Raw genomic sequence first — 17,086 nt, 5'->3', positions numbered from 1 at the left:
GTGGTGCCTGTTTAATATCTGTGAGTCAAAGTTCACCTGGCTTTTCTAAATAGCATGCTTTACTCTCAAAAATTAATGTCCTTAATTCAATTTCAGATAGTAAAAATTTCTAAGCTTATTTACTTTCAAAATGGCATGCACAGTCAACAAAAATACCCCCAGATTTAATCTCAGAAAGCCTAGTTATAAAAAATTTCCAATATCATGAAAATACCCTAGCTAATAAATATTATTCTGAGTAATACTCAATTTCAAAAATGAAAAAGTAATAAAGTATCACTGTTTATAACTAATTGTTTTAAAAACAGATTCAACATACGCAACGCACCATACTATAGAATAATTGTGCACATAAGGTGTACATGGTTGCCCTAGATTGTCATTACTACTACCAACCATAGGATTCAGCTTCACCTAATCACAAAAATCAAAATCAACATTCATGACACAGCCTTATATTACTAACCAGTTTGACAAGTATTTCAACTTTACATGGTTGGGAACTTGAACAGCTATAGACTTACATCTGGCCATCCCCCGATTCCCCCAAAGGAGAAATCCCAGAATAAATACTGGCCCATGTGCTTAAGTGGTAGATTAAGTTTGAAGTACTGTATACTGTAATACCCTTTATTTTCATGTGAAAATTTTCGTGATAAAAGTTTTTGTGTAAAATATTTGCATATGATTTAAGTGAATGACTGCTCTATTAGAGTAGTTCAATCTTATGTAAAAATTTTCATTTAAGAAATTTCGTACAAGTTTTGCATACATAATTTATTTTACACAAAAAAACAAATGACATCTCCTTAATATGGTCACTACATGACTGAGGAATTATGAAGATAGTTGTACCATTGGAATGAATCTACTGTAACATTTTGTCCTTTGTTAACTAGTGGAGTTCTCTTACATGCTTGACAATTATGGATTAGCTATAGATTTCAAATGCATGATCACATAATCACATAATATGTATAATTGTTTCTATATTTGCTTACTATTCCTACACAGTTAATCCAGTCATCATAACTCATCCAGTGTCACAATCAGCACAAGTTGAACAAACTGTAACTTTCAATTGTGTAGCAGGAGCATACCCTTCTGCATCCTACAGCTGGTCTACCCCAGATGCCAACATATTTGTGACCAGTAATATTATGATCTCAACAACATATAGCAGTTTTGGTAACTACACTTGTACTGCTAGTTCTAATGGTGTAGTGGTTATATCTGATACAGCAGTACTAACTGGTAATTGTGTTTTGTGTGTCAAGTTTGTGAATATTTGTAACATTGAGCAGTTCCTTTATCTTGCTGTGTTTGCGTACCTCTACATGTACAATTTGCATTGAAATAGTACTAATTAGAATACATAATTGCAAAAGCAAGCCCCACTGTCAACTGTAGGCCATCTTTGCATCATGCCAATGTGAAAGAGTTGATATCAGAACAGCCAAAGTATAAGAAAAATGCAGTCATCAAAAAACTTGGGTTGAAATGTCAAATGTGGCAACCAGAAAATTTCTCCTTTGTATATTACACTGTCTGTACACAACTACAGTATTTTCAAATACATGTATTCATAGTGACTGTACCTAAATGTAGTTAGCACTTTTAATATGTACACAGTTGAAACTCATGTAGACATGGCTCTTAGCAAACTCCATTTTTTTAATCTTGATCCATCAATTTTATGATGAATGGTTACTCCAGTTTCAGCTAAAACCTATAAGATATTTCCACTTCTGTACAATGTCAGACCAACTTATAGAACATAGCCTATAAATACGCTAATTTTACATAGTTTTAGTGTGTTACTAATGTCAGATTCTGTTTGTTATTGATATAAATTGTGTTATATGCTCTAGTATCTCCTCAAGGCAGTGTTAGTGTGAGACCAGTTGGAAACATTTTAACTAGTGTAGATTCAACAGTAAGTTCAATGTGTGTAGCTCAAGGAGGTCCCAACAATGTGTTTGAGTGGAGGAGACAAGGAGTGGTCATTTCTAATGATCCTGTGTTATCAATTTCAATGGTGACTGGTTCTGATGGTGGAGTGTATCAGTGTACAGTTAGTAATGCTGCTGGAAGTGATACTGTTACAACTACAGTTATTGGTGTGTATCTGCATGGTGTCTGCAATATTAAAATCGAAGTGTTGTTGCATTTGTATGGCATTCTGTATCCTTGGAGTAATGATTCTCCAGCAGGAATACACAGAAAATAATATCCCCTGTTGCTGAAAATCCAAATAGAAGTATTTTGCACAACTAAAATACGTTCATCAAAAAGTCTACATGTACTAAATGATGAACCTAGTTTTTAAAATAAGAAAATCCATACAGAAGCATCTGTATTGAACTTTTGATTGCATGTCAGCTAAGCTACAGTTACCTGCCAGCTTGCCTGCCTGCCTGCTTACTCACCTGCCTACCTGCCTGCCTGATTAAAAGGCTTGAAGCAAAACAATGCAATGTACAACCTCCACTGCACATAGCACCAACAAGCTCTTTGATTAAAGGTATTACCAAATTTAATCTACCCCTAGTATAAATTTGACAATATGTTGTCCATGTCCATAGTAGTCACTTTGTATCAGCACATTTTCACTATTTGTTTCTGGACTGAAAATGTAACTTTTTTGATGGTACTACTATATTTCACATTTTATTTTATGATTAAATAGTTTCATATTAATGAACATTTCATGTCTTTTGTATGCATAGTATCACCAAGCAGCACTGTTGAGGTTACTCCTAAAAATCCTGCAGTGGATCACTTGACTGATAATGTCACATTTACATGTCAATCAGATGCTGGTCCCAACCTCATGTACACCTGGTTGTACAATGATGCTACACCAAACAATGATGACATTGTGATCAATGATAATAAGTTAACAGTGAATGATGTAACTTACCTCCTTGGGGGAATTTATACTTGTGTTGTAAGCAATGAAGCTGGAGAAGGAAGGGACAGTAGCATCTTGTATGGTAAGGTTTTAGATTAAATACATTATTATTGTACGTACATGAAATATTAAATGTGGTCTGAACAATATTACTGGTGTGATGTAACAAGTTTACAACTGACATGAATAGAACTCTGAGCATGATGGTGGTTTTGAGTGACTGACTGACTGACGGTCAGATAAACCGACCAACCAACTGACTGACTTATTGGTAGATACACTAATGGAAAAAAATTAATAACCATTGCTGGTAATAGTGGTAGTATTTTCTGTACTGGTAGCCATGTTCTAGTATGTCTTATTTGAAACACAATAATTACAACATCATAGACAGTAAGACATGAAGTTAATTCCTGAAACATTTAAACCTTAAGTTAAATAACAATATTACTAGCAGCTATATGGTTGTGTCAAATAAAATAAAATTATGACAGTGAGATTCTGTCTGTGACTCTGTATGTGGTTTAATAAACTTCATTTACTACTTGTAAAAGTAACCAGCTATATTATATACTGTGGATATATGTTCTATTAGAGTAATTGTGTATTCAGCATGTTCATATATCCAACTCATTACTTTAATACCTGTAGAATGACAAAGTGCATTATCAATTATAAGAAAAGGCAACATAGACATTTTAAGCAGAAAGCACACAAAGATCTATCATTCTTAACCAGCAAATTGTATACCTCCCGATAAAGCTGCATGGTATTCATTGTGTAGATCTATAGTGTGACAAATCTTTCTTTATTTTTGCAAAACACAATAAGATCAACCGGAGTGTCATCACTGCCATGTTGTGAGAAAACACAAATTCATGCATGAGCTTCACAATATCAAAGCAATTTCTCTTACCTGAAAAGAATCATAAAAGTTTTCAATTGCAGATAATGTTCATGTACACATATTCACGTTATTTGCTTACTATCCCTACACAGTTAATCCAGTCATCATAACTCATCCAGTGTCACAATCAGCACAAGTTGGACAAACTGTAACTTTCAATTGTGTAGCAGGAGCATACCCTTCTCCATCCTACAGCTGGTCTACCTCAGATGCTAACACTTTTGTGACCAGTAATATTATGATCTCAACAACATATAGCAGTTTTGGTAACTACACTTGTACTGCCAGTTCTAATGGTGTAGTGGTTATATCTGATACAGCAGTATTAACTGGTAATTGTGTTTTGTGTGTCAAGTTTGTGAATATTTGTAACATTGGACAGTTCCTTTATCTTGCTGTGTTTGCACACCTCTACATGTACACTTTGCAGTAATAATTATACACAATTACAAAAGCAAGCCCCACTGTCAACTGTAGGCCATCTTTACATCATGCCAATGTGAAAGAGTTGCAGTGGCAGATACAGGGAGTTGCAATGGTTTCAGCTGAAACCCCCTCTGAAAATATTGCATGCCTTTAAATAACATTTAGTGGCTTCCCTTCGAAATGGAAATCATTCGTATTTTTCATAGTGGCTATTTTGATTGCAGAGTTGCTTTTCAAACAGTTCTTGATTCTTACTGCTGTTAACAGGTTGAACATGGCTGACAAGGAAACGTAATGGATACTTCACTTTTCAGATAATAGTTGATATATCTGGGGTGCGTGGCACTATTTCTTTCTTTTGGTGTGCGTGGATTGCAGAAGTGCTTTTTAAACAGTTCGTGATTTGAAATGCTGTGTACTGGGTTGAACAAAGTTGACAGTGAAGCGTAATAGATGCTTCACTTTTCAGACAATAATTGATATAGCTGGAGTGCGCAGCGCCATTTCAGATGCGATAGCGTGGGTTCACCAGTTATTTACAAAAAAAGTTAACAAACAAGTACACAAAAATTTGGAATTTTCAACTAGAGTAGGGACCATAGCACATCAATAAAAAGTACTGAAACAAGTTGGAGTAGTCCATGATATTAAATCACAAATTGTGTTTTGTGTGTCAAGTTTGTGAATATTTGTAACATTGGACAGTTCCTTTATCTTGCTGTGTTTGCACACCTCTACATGTACACTTTGCAGTAATAATTATACACAATTACAAAAGCAAGCCCCACTGTCAACTGTAGGCCATCTTTACATCATGCCAATGTGAAAGAGTTGCAGTGGCAGATACAGGGAGTTGCAATGGTTTCAGCTGAAACCCCCTCTGAAAATAGTGCATGCCTTTAATTTATTTATGACTCGTCGTGTGGGTTAAAATCACCACAAGTTATACATGTGTATTATATTAGGACTTTTTCTACTGGCTAAACTTACAGTTTACTTTTGAAATCACTATTACGGCATTCAACAGCAAGTAGTGACTTTTTTTTTCTGGTCTTAGGCAGAAGTTGAGTGGAACCTGAAACCCCCCCCCCCCCCCTGAGATCTGCCACTGAGTTGATATCATACAGTTTCATAGTACTGTATAGTAGGGACCACAAAAGGAGTGGGTGTGGCCCATGAAATAACATCACCCAAAAATCAGCCTCAATTAGATGTAGCAGTATTGGTTAGGTAAAACTAAGCCCAAACAAGCTTTCAAATCAACCCAAAATGCCGGCTTGCAACAAGTTGCTACAGTATTTTTTTAAGATTATTTAACGAAATTTTCTACTGACTGACTGAGTAACTGCTAACTGACTGACTGACTGACTGACTGACTGACTGACTGACTGACTGACTGACTGACTGACTGACTGACTGACTGACTGACTGACTGACTGACTGACTGAATGACTGACTGACTGACTGACTGATTGACTGACTGACTGACTGACTGACTGACTGACTGACTGACTGACTGAATGACTGACTGACTGACTGACTGACTGACTGACTGACTGACTGACTGACTGACTGACTGACTGACTGACTGACTGACTGACTGACTGACTGACTGATTCCTTCAGACAAGCATAACTTGATAACGGATAAGGCTACGGACTTGATTTTTCACTGTTCAACGTTGCTTCAGCCTGAGAGGTACCTTTTGGCATACCGTAGTATGTACAATGCATGTTTCATGAACTTACCAGTGTCCTCCTTGTACCTAATTCATCTTTGCTGACAGCGAAAAGTGTTGATTTGGCAGTAACATTTAGTGGCTTCCCTTCGAAATGGAAATCATTCGTATTTTTCATAGTGGCTATTTTGATTGCAGAGTTGCTTTTCAAACAGTTCTTGATTCTTACTGCTGTTAACAGGTTGAACATGACTGACAAGGAAACGTAATGGATACTTCACTTTTCAGATAATAGTTGATATATCTGGGGTGCGTGGCACTATTTCTTTCTTTTGGTGTGCGTGGATTGCAGAAGTGCTTTTTAAACAGTTCTTGATTTGAAATGCTGTGTACTGGGTTGAACAAAGTTGACAGTGAAGCGTAATGGATGCTTCACTTTTCAGACGATAATTGATATAGCTGGAGTGCGCAGCGCCATTTCAGATGCGATATGCGTGGGTTCACCAGTTATTTACAAAAAAAGTTAACAAACAAGTACACAAAAATTTGGAATTTTCAACTAGAGTAGGGACCATAGCACATCAATAAAAAGTACTGAAACAAGTTGGAGTAGTCCATGATATTAAATCACAATAAAACAATAAGATGTGTTACATCCTTCCGTTATGGTATTTTGAGCACGTTAGGGATATAACACTTCTTATTGTTTTACTGTGATTTAATATCATGGACTACTCCAACCTATTTCAGTACTTTTTATCGATGTGCTATTGTCCCTACTCTGGTTGAAAATTCTTTGTGTACTTGTCTGTATAAGAACAGCCAAGGTAGTTTATAAAAGAATGCAGTCGTCAAAAAACTTGGGTTGAAATGTCAAATGTGGTAACCAGAAGATTTCTCCTTTGTATATTACACTGTCTGCACACAACTACAGTATTTTCAAATACAAGTGTTCATAGTGACTGTGCCTAAATGTAGTTAGCACTTTTAATATGTACACAGTTGAAACTCATGTATTGTAGACATGACTCTTAGTGAACTCCATTTTTTAACAAACTTATCTTGATCCATCAATTTGATAACGACAATTAGTCCAGTTTCAGCTAAAACTTATACTTATAACTCCTGCAGGATTATCACAATGTTAAAACTATGTAATTTTAGTGCATTTATAGGCTATGTAGTGAGTGTATATCAATCAGTTGGTCTGACATTGTGCAGTGTATTATATACTAATGTCAGATTCTGCAGTTTGTTATTGATATAAACTGTGTTATATCTTCTAGTATCTCCTCAAGGCAGTGTTAGTGTGAGACCAGTTGGAAATGTCTTAACTAGTGTAGACTCAACAGTAAGTTCAACATGTGTAGCTCAAGGAGGTCCCAACAATATGTTTGAGTGGAGGAGACAAGGAGTGGTCATCTCTAATGATCCTGTATTATCAATTTCAATGGTGACTGGTTCTGATGGTGGAGTATATCAGTGTACAGTTAGTAATGCTGCTGGAAGTGATACTGTTACAACTACAGTTATTGGTATGTATCTGCATGGTGTCTGCAATATTAAAATCTAAGTGTTGTTGCATTTGTATGGCATTCTGTATCCTTGGAGTAATGATTCTCCAGCAGGAATACACAGAAAATAATATCCCCTGTTGCTAAAAATCCAAATACTGTAGAAGTATTATACACAACTAAAATACATTCATCAAAGAGTCTACATGTACTAAATGTTAAACGTAGATTTTAAAATAAGAAAATCCATACAGAAGCACCTGTATTGAACTTTTGATTGCTTGTCAGCCCTAGCTACAGTTACTTTCCAGCTTGCCTGCCTGCCTGCCAACCAACTCACATGTCCGCCTGCTTGCCCACCTGCTTACTCACCCGCCTACCTGCCTGCCTGATTAAAAAGTTTGAAGCAAAACAATGCAATGTACAACCTCCATTGTACATAGCAACAACAAGCTCTTTAATTAAAGACATTGCCAATTTTGGTGTAATTTACCCCTAGTATAAATTTGACAATATGTTGTCCATGTCCATAGTAGTCACTTTGTATCAGCACATTTTCACTATTTGTTTCTGGACTGAAAATGTAACTTTGATGGTGTTACTATATTCCACATTTTATTTTATGATTAAATAGTTTCATATTAATGAACATTTCATGTCTTTTTGTATGCATAGTATCACCAAGCAGCACTGTTGAGGTTACTCCAAACAATCCAGCAGTGGATCACTTGATTCATATTGTCACATTTACATGTCAATCAGATGCTGGTCCCAACCTCATGTACACCTGGTTGTACAATGATGCTACACCAAACAATGATGACATTGTGATCAATGGTAACAAGTTAACAGTGAACGATGTAACTTACCTCCTTGGGGGAAGTTATACTTGTGTTGTAAGCAATGAAGCTGGAGAAGGAAGGGACAGTAGCGTCTTGTATGGTAAGGTTTTAGATTAAATACATTATTATTGTACGTACATGAAATATTAAATGTGGTCTGAACAATATTACTGGTGTGATGTAACAAGTTTACTACTGACATGAATAGAACACTGATCATGGTGGTGGTTATGAGTGACTGAATGACTGACAGACAGACGGACGGACGGACCGACTGACTGACTGACTGGCTACTGGTAGCTACGGTGATAGAAAAAGAATGATAGTCATTGCTGGTAGTAGTGGTAGTATTTTCTGTGCTGGTAGCCATGTTCTAGTATGTCTTATTTGAAACATAATAATTACAACGTCATAGACAGTAAGACATGAAGTTAATTCCTGAAACCTTTAAACTTTAAGTTAAATAACAATATGACTAGCAGCAGTATTACTATTAGCTATATTGTTGTGTCAAATTATGACAGAGAGATTCTGTCTGTGACTCTGTATGTGGTTTAATAAACTTCATTTACTACCTGTAAAAGTAATTGGCTATATTATTTAGTGTGGATGTGTGTTCTATTAGAGTGATTATCTTTTTAGCAGTCCATATCCTACTCATTACTTCAACTATAGAACTACAAAGTGCATTAGTAATTATAAGAATGGGCAACATGGAAATATTAAGCAGAAAGCACACAAAGATCTATCATTCCTAACCAGCAAATTTTGTACCTCCTGATAAAATTGTCTAGTGACAATTATTTCTTTTTTTTTGTAAAACACAATAAGATCAACTGGAGTGTCATCACTGCCATGTTGTGAGAAAACACAAATTCATGCATGAGCTTCACAATATCAAAGCAATTTCTCTTACCTGAAAAGAATCATAAAAGTTTTCAATTGCAGATAATGTTCATGTACACATATTCACATGTTATTTGCTTACTATCCCTACACAGTTAATCCAGTCATCATAGCTCATCCAGTGTCACAATCAGCACAAGTTGGACAAACTGTAACTTTCAATTGTGTAGCAGGAGCATACCCTTCTCCATCCTACAGCTGGTCTACCCCAGATGCTAACACTTTTGTGACCAGTAGTATTATGATCTCAACAACATATAGCAGTTTTGGTAACTACACTTGTACTGCCAGTTCTAATGGTGTAGTGGTTATATCTGATACAGCAATACTAACTGGTAATCGTGTCTTGTGTGTAATTTTGTTATATTACAATAATAACAGTATTGTTCATACAAGAATCACTCTCACAAAGTTAATGTTGGAGTATATACCTTTGCAAACACTGAGAAATTCTATCATTTACATTTGCACTTGTGTTAAGATGGTAATATACAATCATTTATTACTCTTGCAGCAAAACTATATTTCTTCATATTTGTTTTCACATGAAGTTTCAGTAACTTCAGTCCTTTTGATGTAACTATCCTTTCACTAGCATCACTTACAATGCATGTACTACCACATACTCAACAAGAGATACAGGTGTATGCGGCTAAAGTTATGTATGTTCACTGTGGATGCTTGTTTGAAAGATACCATTCCGAAAACTGTGTAAGGTACAACTTAATAGGCCAGGGATAGAAAGTATTTCATACATATGTAGCTGCTACATTTTGATGCTTTAACGATAAACTGTATGCATGTCCTCTGTTTTTACAGCTTGGCTGTTTTGGGTATATACTAAGGTGTCATCTTCTCGTGATGCAAATATGGCACAGCTAGCTGTGGTCTATAATTTTGTAGTATTGTATATTACCATCTTAACACAAGTGCAAATGTACATGATAGAATTTCTCAGTGTTTGCAAAGGTATATACTATATACCCCAACTTGCTGGATGTAGATTGGACAAACCGTAGATTTAGTATATTGTAATGTGTGGTATTATAAGTTTTGCTTTTTCAGAACCACTAATAAATAAATAAGTAAGTAAATTTTGAAATTTGAAATTTGTACAATTCAATTATGGACATAAACTGTGTTTTATTCCCTAGTATCTCCTCGAGGCAGTGTTAGTGTTAGACCAGTTGGAAACATTTTAACTAGTGTAGATTCAACAGTAAGTTCAACGTGTGTAGCTCAAGGAGGTCCCAACAATGTGTTTGAGTGGAGGAGACAAGGAGTGGTCATCTCTAATGATCCTGTGTTAGCAATTCCAATGGTGACTGGTTCTGATGGTGGAGTATATCAGTGTACAGTTAGTAATGCTGCTGGAAGTGATACTGCTACTACTACAGTTATTGGTATGTATCTGCATGGTGTCTGCAATAAAATAGTTTAACCATGTTGCATTTTTATGGCATTCGTTTTCATAAGAGTATAATGATTCTCCAGTAGATTATGCAATAATTTTATCATTTAATTTTAGGCATTGTAATGTAGGGATAGAAAATGCCATTTCCATAAATACTGTTATTAGAAATTCTCATATAAATATTTTGCATGACTAAGGTAGCTACTTACCTTCACCAAAGAGTCCTAGTTTATCAGATGTGTCAAACCCAGCTTTAAAAATAATACATAACATAAACCTAACAAAAGCACCACCTTAGTGGTGCATTAACTTACTCTAGGAGTCATGATTGGCACTTAGATACATTAATGTTTTAACAAATTGCTATGTAGTGCAAGCCTGCATGCTTGCCACCTGCCTGGGCACAGTCAAAAGACTTGAGGCGTTGCATCATACAACCTCCGTTGCACCACACTGTATATTGCAATGACAAACTCATGGGCTGCACATTTGAAGCCATTAAAATGTTGGAAATACAATTCAACTCCTGAGTATAAAAGAGCTCATACAGATAAATTGTACATTGCCACTTTGAGTCAACTTGAGTGCACACATTGAGTTGTGTTCAGTACTGTCAAATTGTAATTTCCATTTGATATTGGTTGAAATGCTGTATATATGAATCTGATGATCCTACTATAATCTACACTGTACTTCATGATTTCATGATAGAATAATGAATGTGCTTTTTATGTATAGTATCACCAAGTGGCACCGTTGTGGTCACGCCAAAACATCTTGCAGTGGATCACTTGACTCATAGTGTCATATTTACATGTCAATCAGATGGTGGTCCCAACCTCATGTACACCTGGTTGTACAATGATGCTACACCAAACAATGATGACATTGTGATCAATGGTAACCAGTTGACAGTGATCAGAGTAACTTACCTCCTTGGAGGAACTTATACATGTATTGTAAGCAATGAAGCTGGAGAAGGAAAGGACAGTAGTGACTTGTTTGGTGAGATTCTATCCATGTCTAGTAATTTTCACATGAAGTATTAAAAAGTGTTGGCTGATTTATACCGTTTGTATAATATAACATGGTAGTACATTGTGAACATAGCTGACAGGTATATAATGGAAGTTTGTATACGCACATCCATGAATCATGGTGAGTTATATTTCAAGTACCTAATTAAAATTACAGCAATGGTTGCACTACCTATACACCTACTGAGCATGAAAATATATATTGATAACTTGCATTGTCAGTGTGAGTAAAACTTCACTGCCAACCATACAATAATTCCAGAAATTTTTATCCCAATTTTTTGCATAAAATACAAATGAGCTATAGTAGTTACCGCTGAACAAAGAGCTACAACAGGCATTGATGTTTCCATGACAGAACAAGTACATGCCTATACACCATAGGCGGCGGAAAGGGGAGGGCTAGGGGGCTGAAGCCCCCCCTCAGAATGATATCACTCCGAAATTATCCTTGATGTGGGGCTAAAAACCGTGATAAAGATCGAGATACTCTAATAGAGCAGTCACTCTAATAAAGTAGTCACAGTATTAGAGCAGTGTGTAGCGAGCTATATAAGGATTTTTATGTAGTTTATCAGCTATAAATGCAGAGTTGGTGAGGTGGGCAGCTGGCTGTGACCTTTTTTCTTTTTTTTTTGGTCTCACCTTATCAAACCAGACACAATGTAGTGCCTCAGTTCATTTTGACCTTTCCATAAGTTTGGATCCGCCCCTAGTCAGCCCCCCTCATATCAACTACTTCCTCCGCCACTGCTATACACTAGTAAGTAGCTAGTTACAATAAAGAATGTTTGACATGTGGAACACAGCTAATCTGTAGCTAAAAAGTAGTATCCTTGTGGCTGCTCAATATTTTTCACACCGGTAGCTACAGAGATAAAATATGTTTGCATACGTGTTCATGTAATTACTTATTTGCTTACTATCCCTACACAGTTAATCCTGTCATTATAATTCATCCAGTGTCACAATCAGCACAAGTTGGACAAACTGTAACTTTCAATTGTGTAGCAGGAGCATACCCTTCTCCATCCTACAGCTGGTCTACCCCAGATACTAACATTTTTGTGACCAGTAGTATTATGATCTCAACAACATATAGCAGTTTTGGTAACTACACTTGTACTGCCAGTTCTAATGGTGTAGTGGTTATATCTGATACAGCAGTATTAACTGGTAATTGTGTTTTGTGTGATTATAAGAGTATTGTTTATGCAGTGCATAACTGGGACACTTATCAGAGTAGTATTTTAAGAACACAAAAATAAGGAAAAAATTGAGAAGTTACTATGGAGTGAAACCTGAGACTTTCATGCCCAAAGTGGTAACCACTGAGTTGCAGCTGTCAGTTGTTCTGCATTCTTTGGTTTATATAAATGAAAGCTTTCATATCGCTATACAAAGATTTGACAGTTCTACCATTGGCAATTCTAAGAACTTATAGTTGTTTCTAGAAATGAAAAGATGATTACTGTATTAGAATGAAAAATAATTTTTCTGTTAGAAGTAAAAAATACTGTCTACAATATTGCATGTAGCTGTTAAAAACTCATGATACAAAAACTGAGCTCTTAATGGTAAGTAAAAGTAACCAATTAAAATTGATAAGTTAATATCTGGCTATAAAAGATTCTGCATCTGTTATTAATAGTACACTGTGGTATCCAATATGTGTAGATCCAAAAAGTATTAGATGTGGTGTAGGTTACCTATGTATGTCCTATATACTCTATTCTCTAGTATCTCCTCAAGGCAGTGTTAGTGTGAGACCAGTTGGAAACATTTTAACTAGTGTGGATTCAACAGTAAGTTCAACATGTGTAGCTCAAGGAGGTCCCAACAATGTGTTTGAGTGGAGGAGACAAGGAGTGGTCATTTCTAATGATCCTGTGTTATCAATTTCAATGGTGACTGGTTCTGATGGTGGAGTATACCAGTGTACAGTTAGTAATGCTGCTGGAAGTGATACTGCTACTACTACAATTACTGGTATGTACAGTTACTATGCTTGGTGTGTGCATGTAATCATGGAGTAATGAGTGTCAATGTTGTTCATTTTTGTTTGCCTGTACTTCTAAAGTTCATCCATTGACTACCATACAGTAAAACACTATGTGCTTTGTAAACTATTCTACTTTATAATATTAGCATTTATGATGTGAAAGTATAATAAAGTGCTATTGGAATGTCTGTTGTTAATACAGTTGCTCCATTCAATGCTACAATTACTGAAGTAGTAGTCATCAATATGGTCACCTACACATGTTATGCTGATGGTGGTCCTGGCAAGACCTATGAGTGGTTACGACTAAGGGACAATTCAGTAGTGTCTTCTACACAGGAACTGATACTGGACAATACAGACCCATTAGATGGTGGTAACTATCAGTGTACCATCACTAATAATGCTGGTGATACTATTATCATAGGAACCCTTAATGGTAAGGACATCATGGGAATTTTGTGACTGATTTCCAATCCAGATTTTTTGTGATGTCAGGGCCTAACTGCATAGCATTATAATTATGCAGGTAGAAAGGAAGGCATGCTCCTATACCTTCATGCCTTCATGTGAGAAACACAACATGCAAGTCATGCCAATCTAAGGAGATATTTTGGGGCATGTTAATGCATGCATGCATGCATTAACATGCCCCAAGGAAACTTTTAAAAGTATCCTTTGAAATTCTCACAAGTCCTAATGGGATATTCACAGAATCAATAGTAATTTCAGCAGAGGTAATAGCTACACATAACACTATAGCTTGGTAATATAGAGAAGGCATACCTTAGTGTGTGAAGCACACTAGCATGCCAGCCTAGGGGTTCATTTTAGCAGTTTATTTATAGCCTCTACTATTGAATATTTTCCTGACTGCTTTATTATTAGGGTGATTGTTCTATTACAGTATTTCTTTATTTATTATTATTTTTAATTAATACATTACAGGACAGTGTAGTTATGTACTGGTAGTTTATGTACTGGTAGTTTATGCATGGGTTCTGTCTATGCCCCTGGATTTCAGCAGGTTATCAAATAAACACTTGACATATATAGTGATTGCTCTATTAGAGTATCTAAATCTTGCTTAATCAGTTTCTGGGTGATTATTTCTAAAACTCCCTGGTAGAAACACCTATATGTTTATATTATAGACACCTCCTTCCCCTGTAATATACAGTTTATTTGTATGTGGCTACAGTTTGTGATATCATAATAAAAAACATTGTGATTATGCTGCTTTAGTAGTTGGTTGTTTTTTTTTCATAGTGGCACCAGTGATAATGGAAAGTCCACAGACACAGAATGTCACAGCTGGACAGTCATTCATGCTAACATGTAATGCTACAGGTTATCCAGTTCCTACCATAGAGTGGAGACAGAATGGCACATCCTGTACTGTTAGAGATACATCAGTGATCACAATTACACCAACAGATGGACTACGATCTAATAGTAGTGTTATCACTGTCACTAATGCTACTACTAGTGATACAGGACTATACCAGTGTGTGGCTACTAATGTAGTAGGTAGTGACATGGAGAATGCTACAGTTGTTGTACAAGGTTAGCATTTATCCTGTTACAGATATTAGACATAGTTTTATTCTGTCTATATGTATCAAAAATCGTTGCCTTATAATTACCCCTTCTGCTTCTCATAGTCTTATCGAACATTGATTTTACTGCAAGTATTACAATCAAGCCTGATTACAATGCATATTTATGCAAATACCAGGTGCAAGTTGCTACATACATGTTTGCTATGTTGCAGATTGTCCTGATCAACCCATCAATGTTCAGTTGTTTGATGTTACTTCACGTGATCTCTTCATTAACTGGACTGAACCTCATGACAATAATGCTCCAGTTACTGGCTACAATATCACCTACCAGAATCCTGATTGTCTGGTAATGGCACCTAATAATCAACCACAAGATGTGACAGTGACTAGTATGGAGGAGCAGGCCATGATCACTGACCTTCATCCTGGGGAGAACTATAGTTTTACTGTGATTGCAATCAATGATATTTGTCCCAGTGTACCCAGTACACCAGTTAGTGTTAGAACAATGGAAGAAGGTAAGGTAAGCATGTATTGTTTTGATGTTAACTGAATATCATTTCCCAGTTCCTGCTACTGCTCCAATGGTGGCTACTCCAGTCCCAACTACTACAACTATTAATGTAACATGGAATGAGTTGGCTTGTCAAGATCATCATGGGGTCATCACACATTATGAAGTACATTACAACACTTCAGACTTTAATGAAGATAGATCACTAACACTCAACACTGCAATGGGAGATGATACCAGTTTGTTAATAGAAGACTTAGAGGAGTTTGGTAACTACACTATAGAAGTGAGGGCCCATACTGCAGCAGGAGCTGGTCCTTACAGTTCACCTATGAATGTGCAATCATTACCAAATGGTAAGAGTAGAAATTTATATATACATGTCATGATATTATGTATATCATACATACAAATGTTACATAACATAATTTAGCAGTTCAGTGATTGGATTGCATGCTTTTGTGACATTTGAAACTTGATTAGTAGTAACAAACTTCAAATATAGTGCTGCATTATGGTACTATTTAGGGATCAGGCACAATTTGAATTATGCTGCACTACCGTACAACGTAATAATTTAACGGGGGGGATTTTGATGAATTTGGCGAATTGTTGCAATTCGTGAAATTTTTCCTCATCAAAGCTCACGTGACTGGGTAATTACAATACTGAAGTCAGCACATTCATCAAAATTTTCCTTGTAAATATTTGACAATAACGAATTCGTCAAAATTTCCCCCCGTCGAATTATTACACTATATGGTATATGTTTAAACGTCTACTCAAAAGTAAATTTTCCAATCTTTCCTTACACTTGTTTGTTTACTTTTTTGCATATCGTACTGTATGGTACTAAATGACACACAGATCTCCCTCAACAGTTCCCAGTGGTCCAGTAACTGATCTAGATGTGAGGAATATTGATCCTACTACAGTGGAACTCAGTTGGGGTCCAGTCATGGCTAGAGAACAAAATGGGATCATATTATCATACAACATCTACTATGAACAGTATGATAACATAACTAGTGACTACTTCACTTTCTCTGGTGTTGTAAGAATGGTATGTGAATATGTGCATAGGAAATATTGTGGCTATACTGTATTTAGCAAATGCGCCATTCTGTTTGTGACTTGCATAGTTAGGTTTCTACTTCATATCTCCTCTTTTAATAAATATTTTCCTAAATTATTTTATGCCAAAATGGCATTTCTTGTGTATCAATATATAATATGTTACCGGGCCTGTGAAAATAGGGCATATAAAATTTGCCTACTTTTTTGAACTTTCACGATTCATAGCTGTTTATACCTTAAGACTATGTCTACAAGATTTTCAGTAATTTTTAAACATTTAATTGGCTTTT

General features: G+C 36.0%; 3 protein-coding genes across 4 annotated transcripts in view; all 3 read left to right on the top strand.

The window, feature by feature from the left end:
• Positions 1-17,086, top strand: part of LOC136255349 (phosphatidylinositol phosphatase PTPRQ-like) — a 35,110-nt gene that overhangs the window by 4,399 nt on the left and 13,625 nt on the right. For both annotated transcript variants that reach the window (XM_066048093.1, XM_066048091.1), the window contains exons 4-7: positions 12,575-12,814; positions 13,379-13,627; positions 13,843-14,079; positions 14,910-15,206. In XM_066048093.1, coding sequence (XP_065904165.1) covers positions 12,575-12,814; positions 13,379-13,627; positions 13,843-14,079; positions 14,910-15,206 — 1,023 coding nt within the window. The remainder of the gene's footprint in view (positions 1-12,574; positions 12,815-13,378; positions 13,628-13,842; positions 14,080-14,909; positions 15,207-17,086) is intronic.
• On the top strand, positions 1,149-8,398 carry LOC136256420 (peroxidasin homolog). The gene is made up of 6 exons (XM_066049376.1): positions 1,149-1,254; positions 1,872-2,120; positions 2,730-2,996; positions 3,914-4,153; positions 7,212-7,460; positions 8,115-8,398. The coding sequence occupies exons 1-6, from the start codon at positions 1,161-1,163 to the stop codon at positions 8,396-8,398; spliced, it is 1,383 nt and encodes a 460-aa protein (XP_065905448.1). The 5' UTR covers positions 1,149-1,160.
• On the top strand, positions 9,307-11,650 carry LOC136256419 (leucine-rich repeats and immunoglobulin-like domains protein 1). Its single transcript, XM_066049375.1, has 3 exons — positions 9,307-9,522; positions 10,342-10,605; positions 11,340-11,650. The coding sequence occupies exons 1-3, from the start codon at positions 9,429-9,431 to the stop codon at positions 11,648-11,650; spliced, it is 669 nt and encodes a 222-aa protein (XP_065905447.1). The 5' UTR covers positions 9,307-9,428.

The sequence above is a fragment of the Dysidea avara genome, chromosome 5 (genome assembly GCF_963678975.1).
Source record: "Dysidea avara chromosome 5, odDysAvar1.4, whole genome shotgun sequence".
NCBI lineage: Eukaryota > Metazoa > Porifera > Demospongiae > Dictyoceratida > Dysideidae > Dysidea > Dysidea avara.
This window is presented reverse-complemented; position numbering and strand designations above follow the sequence as displayed.

Excerpts from the sequence above, each read along its gene's own strand:
- LOC136256420 (XM_066049376.1), top strand. The coding sequence starts at position 1,161 with ATGATCTCAACAACATATAGCAGTTTTGGTAACTACACTTGTACTGCT. Across the intron at positions 2,121-2,729 it reads TGTTACAACTACAGTTATTG|TATCACCAAGCAGCACTGTT; the intron begins GTGTGTATCTGC and ends TTGTATGCATAG. Across the intron at positions 4,154-7,211 it reads TGATACAGCAGTATTAACTG|TATCTCCTCAAGGCAGTGTT; the intron begins GTAATTGTGTTT and ends TATATCTTCTAG.
- LOC136256419 (XM_066049375.1), top strand. The coding sequence starts at position 9,429 with ATGATCTCAACAACATATAGCAGTTTTGGTAACTACACTTGTACTGCC. Across the intron at positions 9,523-10,341 it reads TGATACAGCAATACTAACTG|TATCTCCTCGAGGCAGTGTT; the intron begins GTAATCGTGTCT and ends TTTATTCCCTAG. Across the intron at positions 10,606-11,339 it reads TATTGGTATGTATCTGCATG|TATCACCAAGTGGCACCGTT; the intron begins GTGTCTGCAATA and ends TTTTATGTATAG.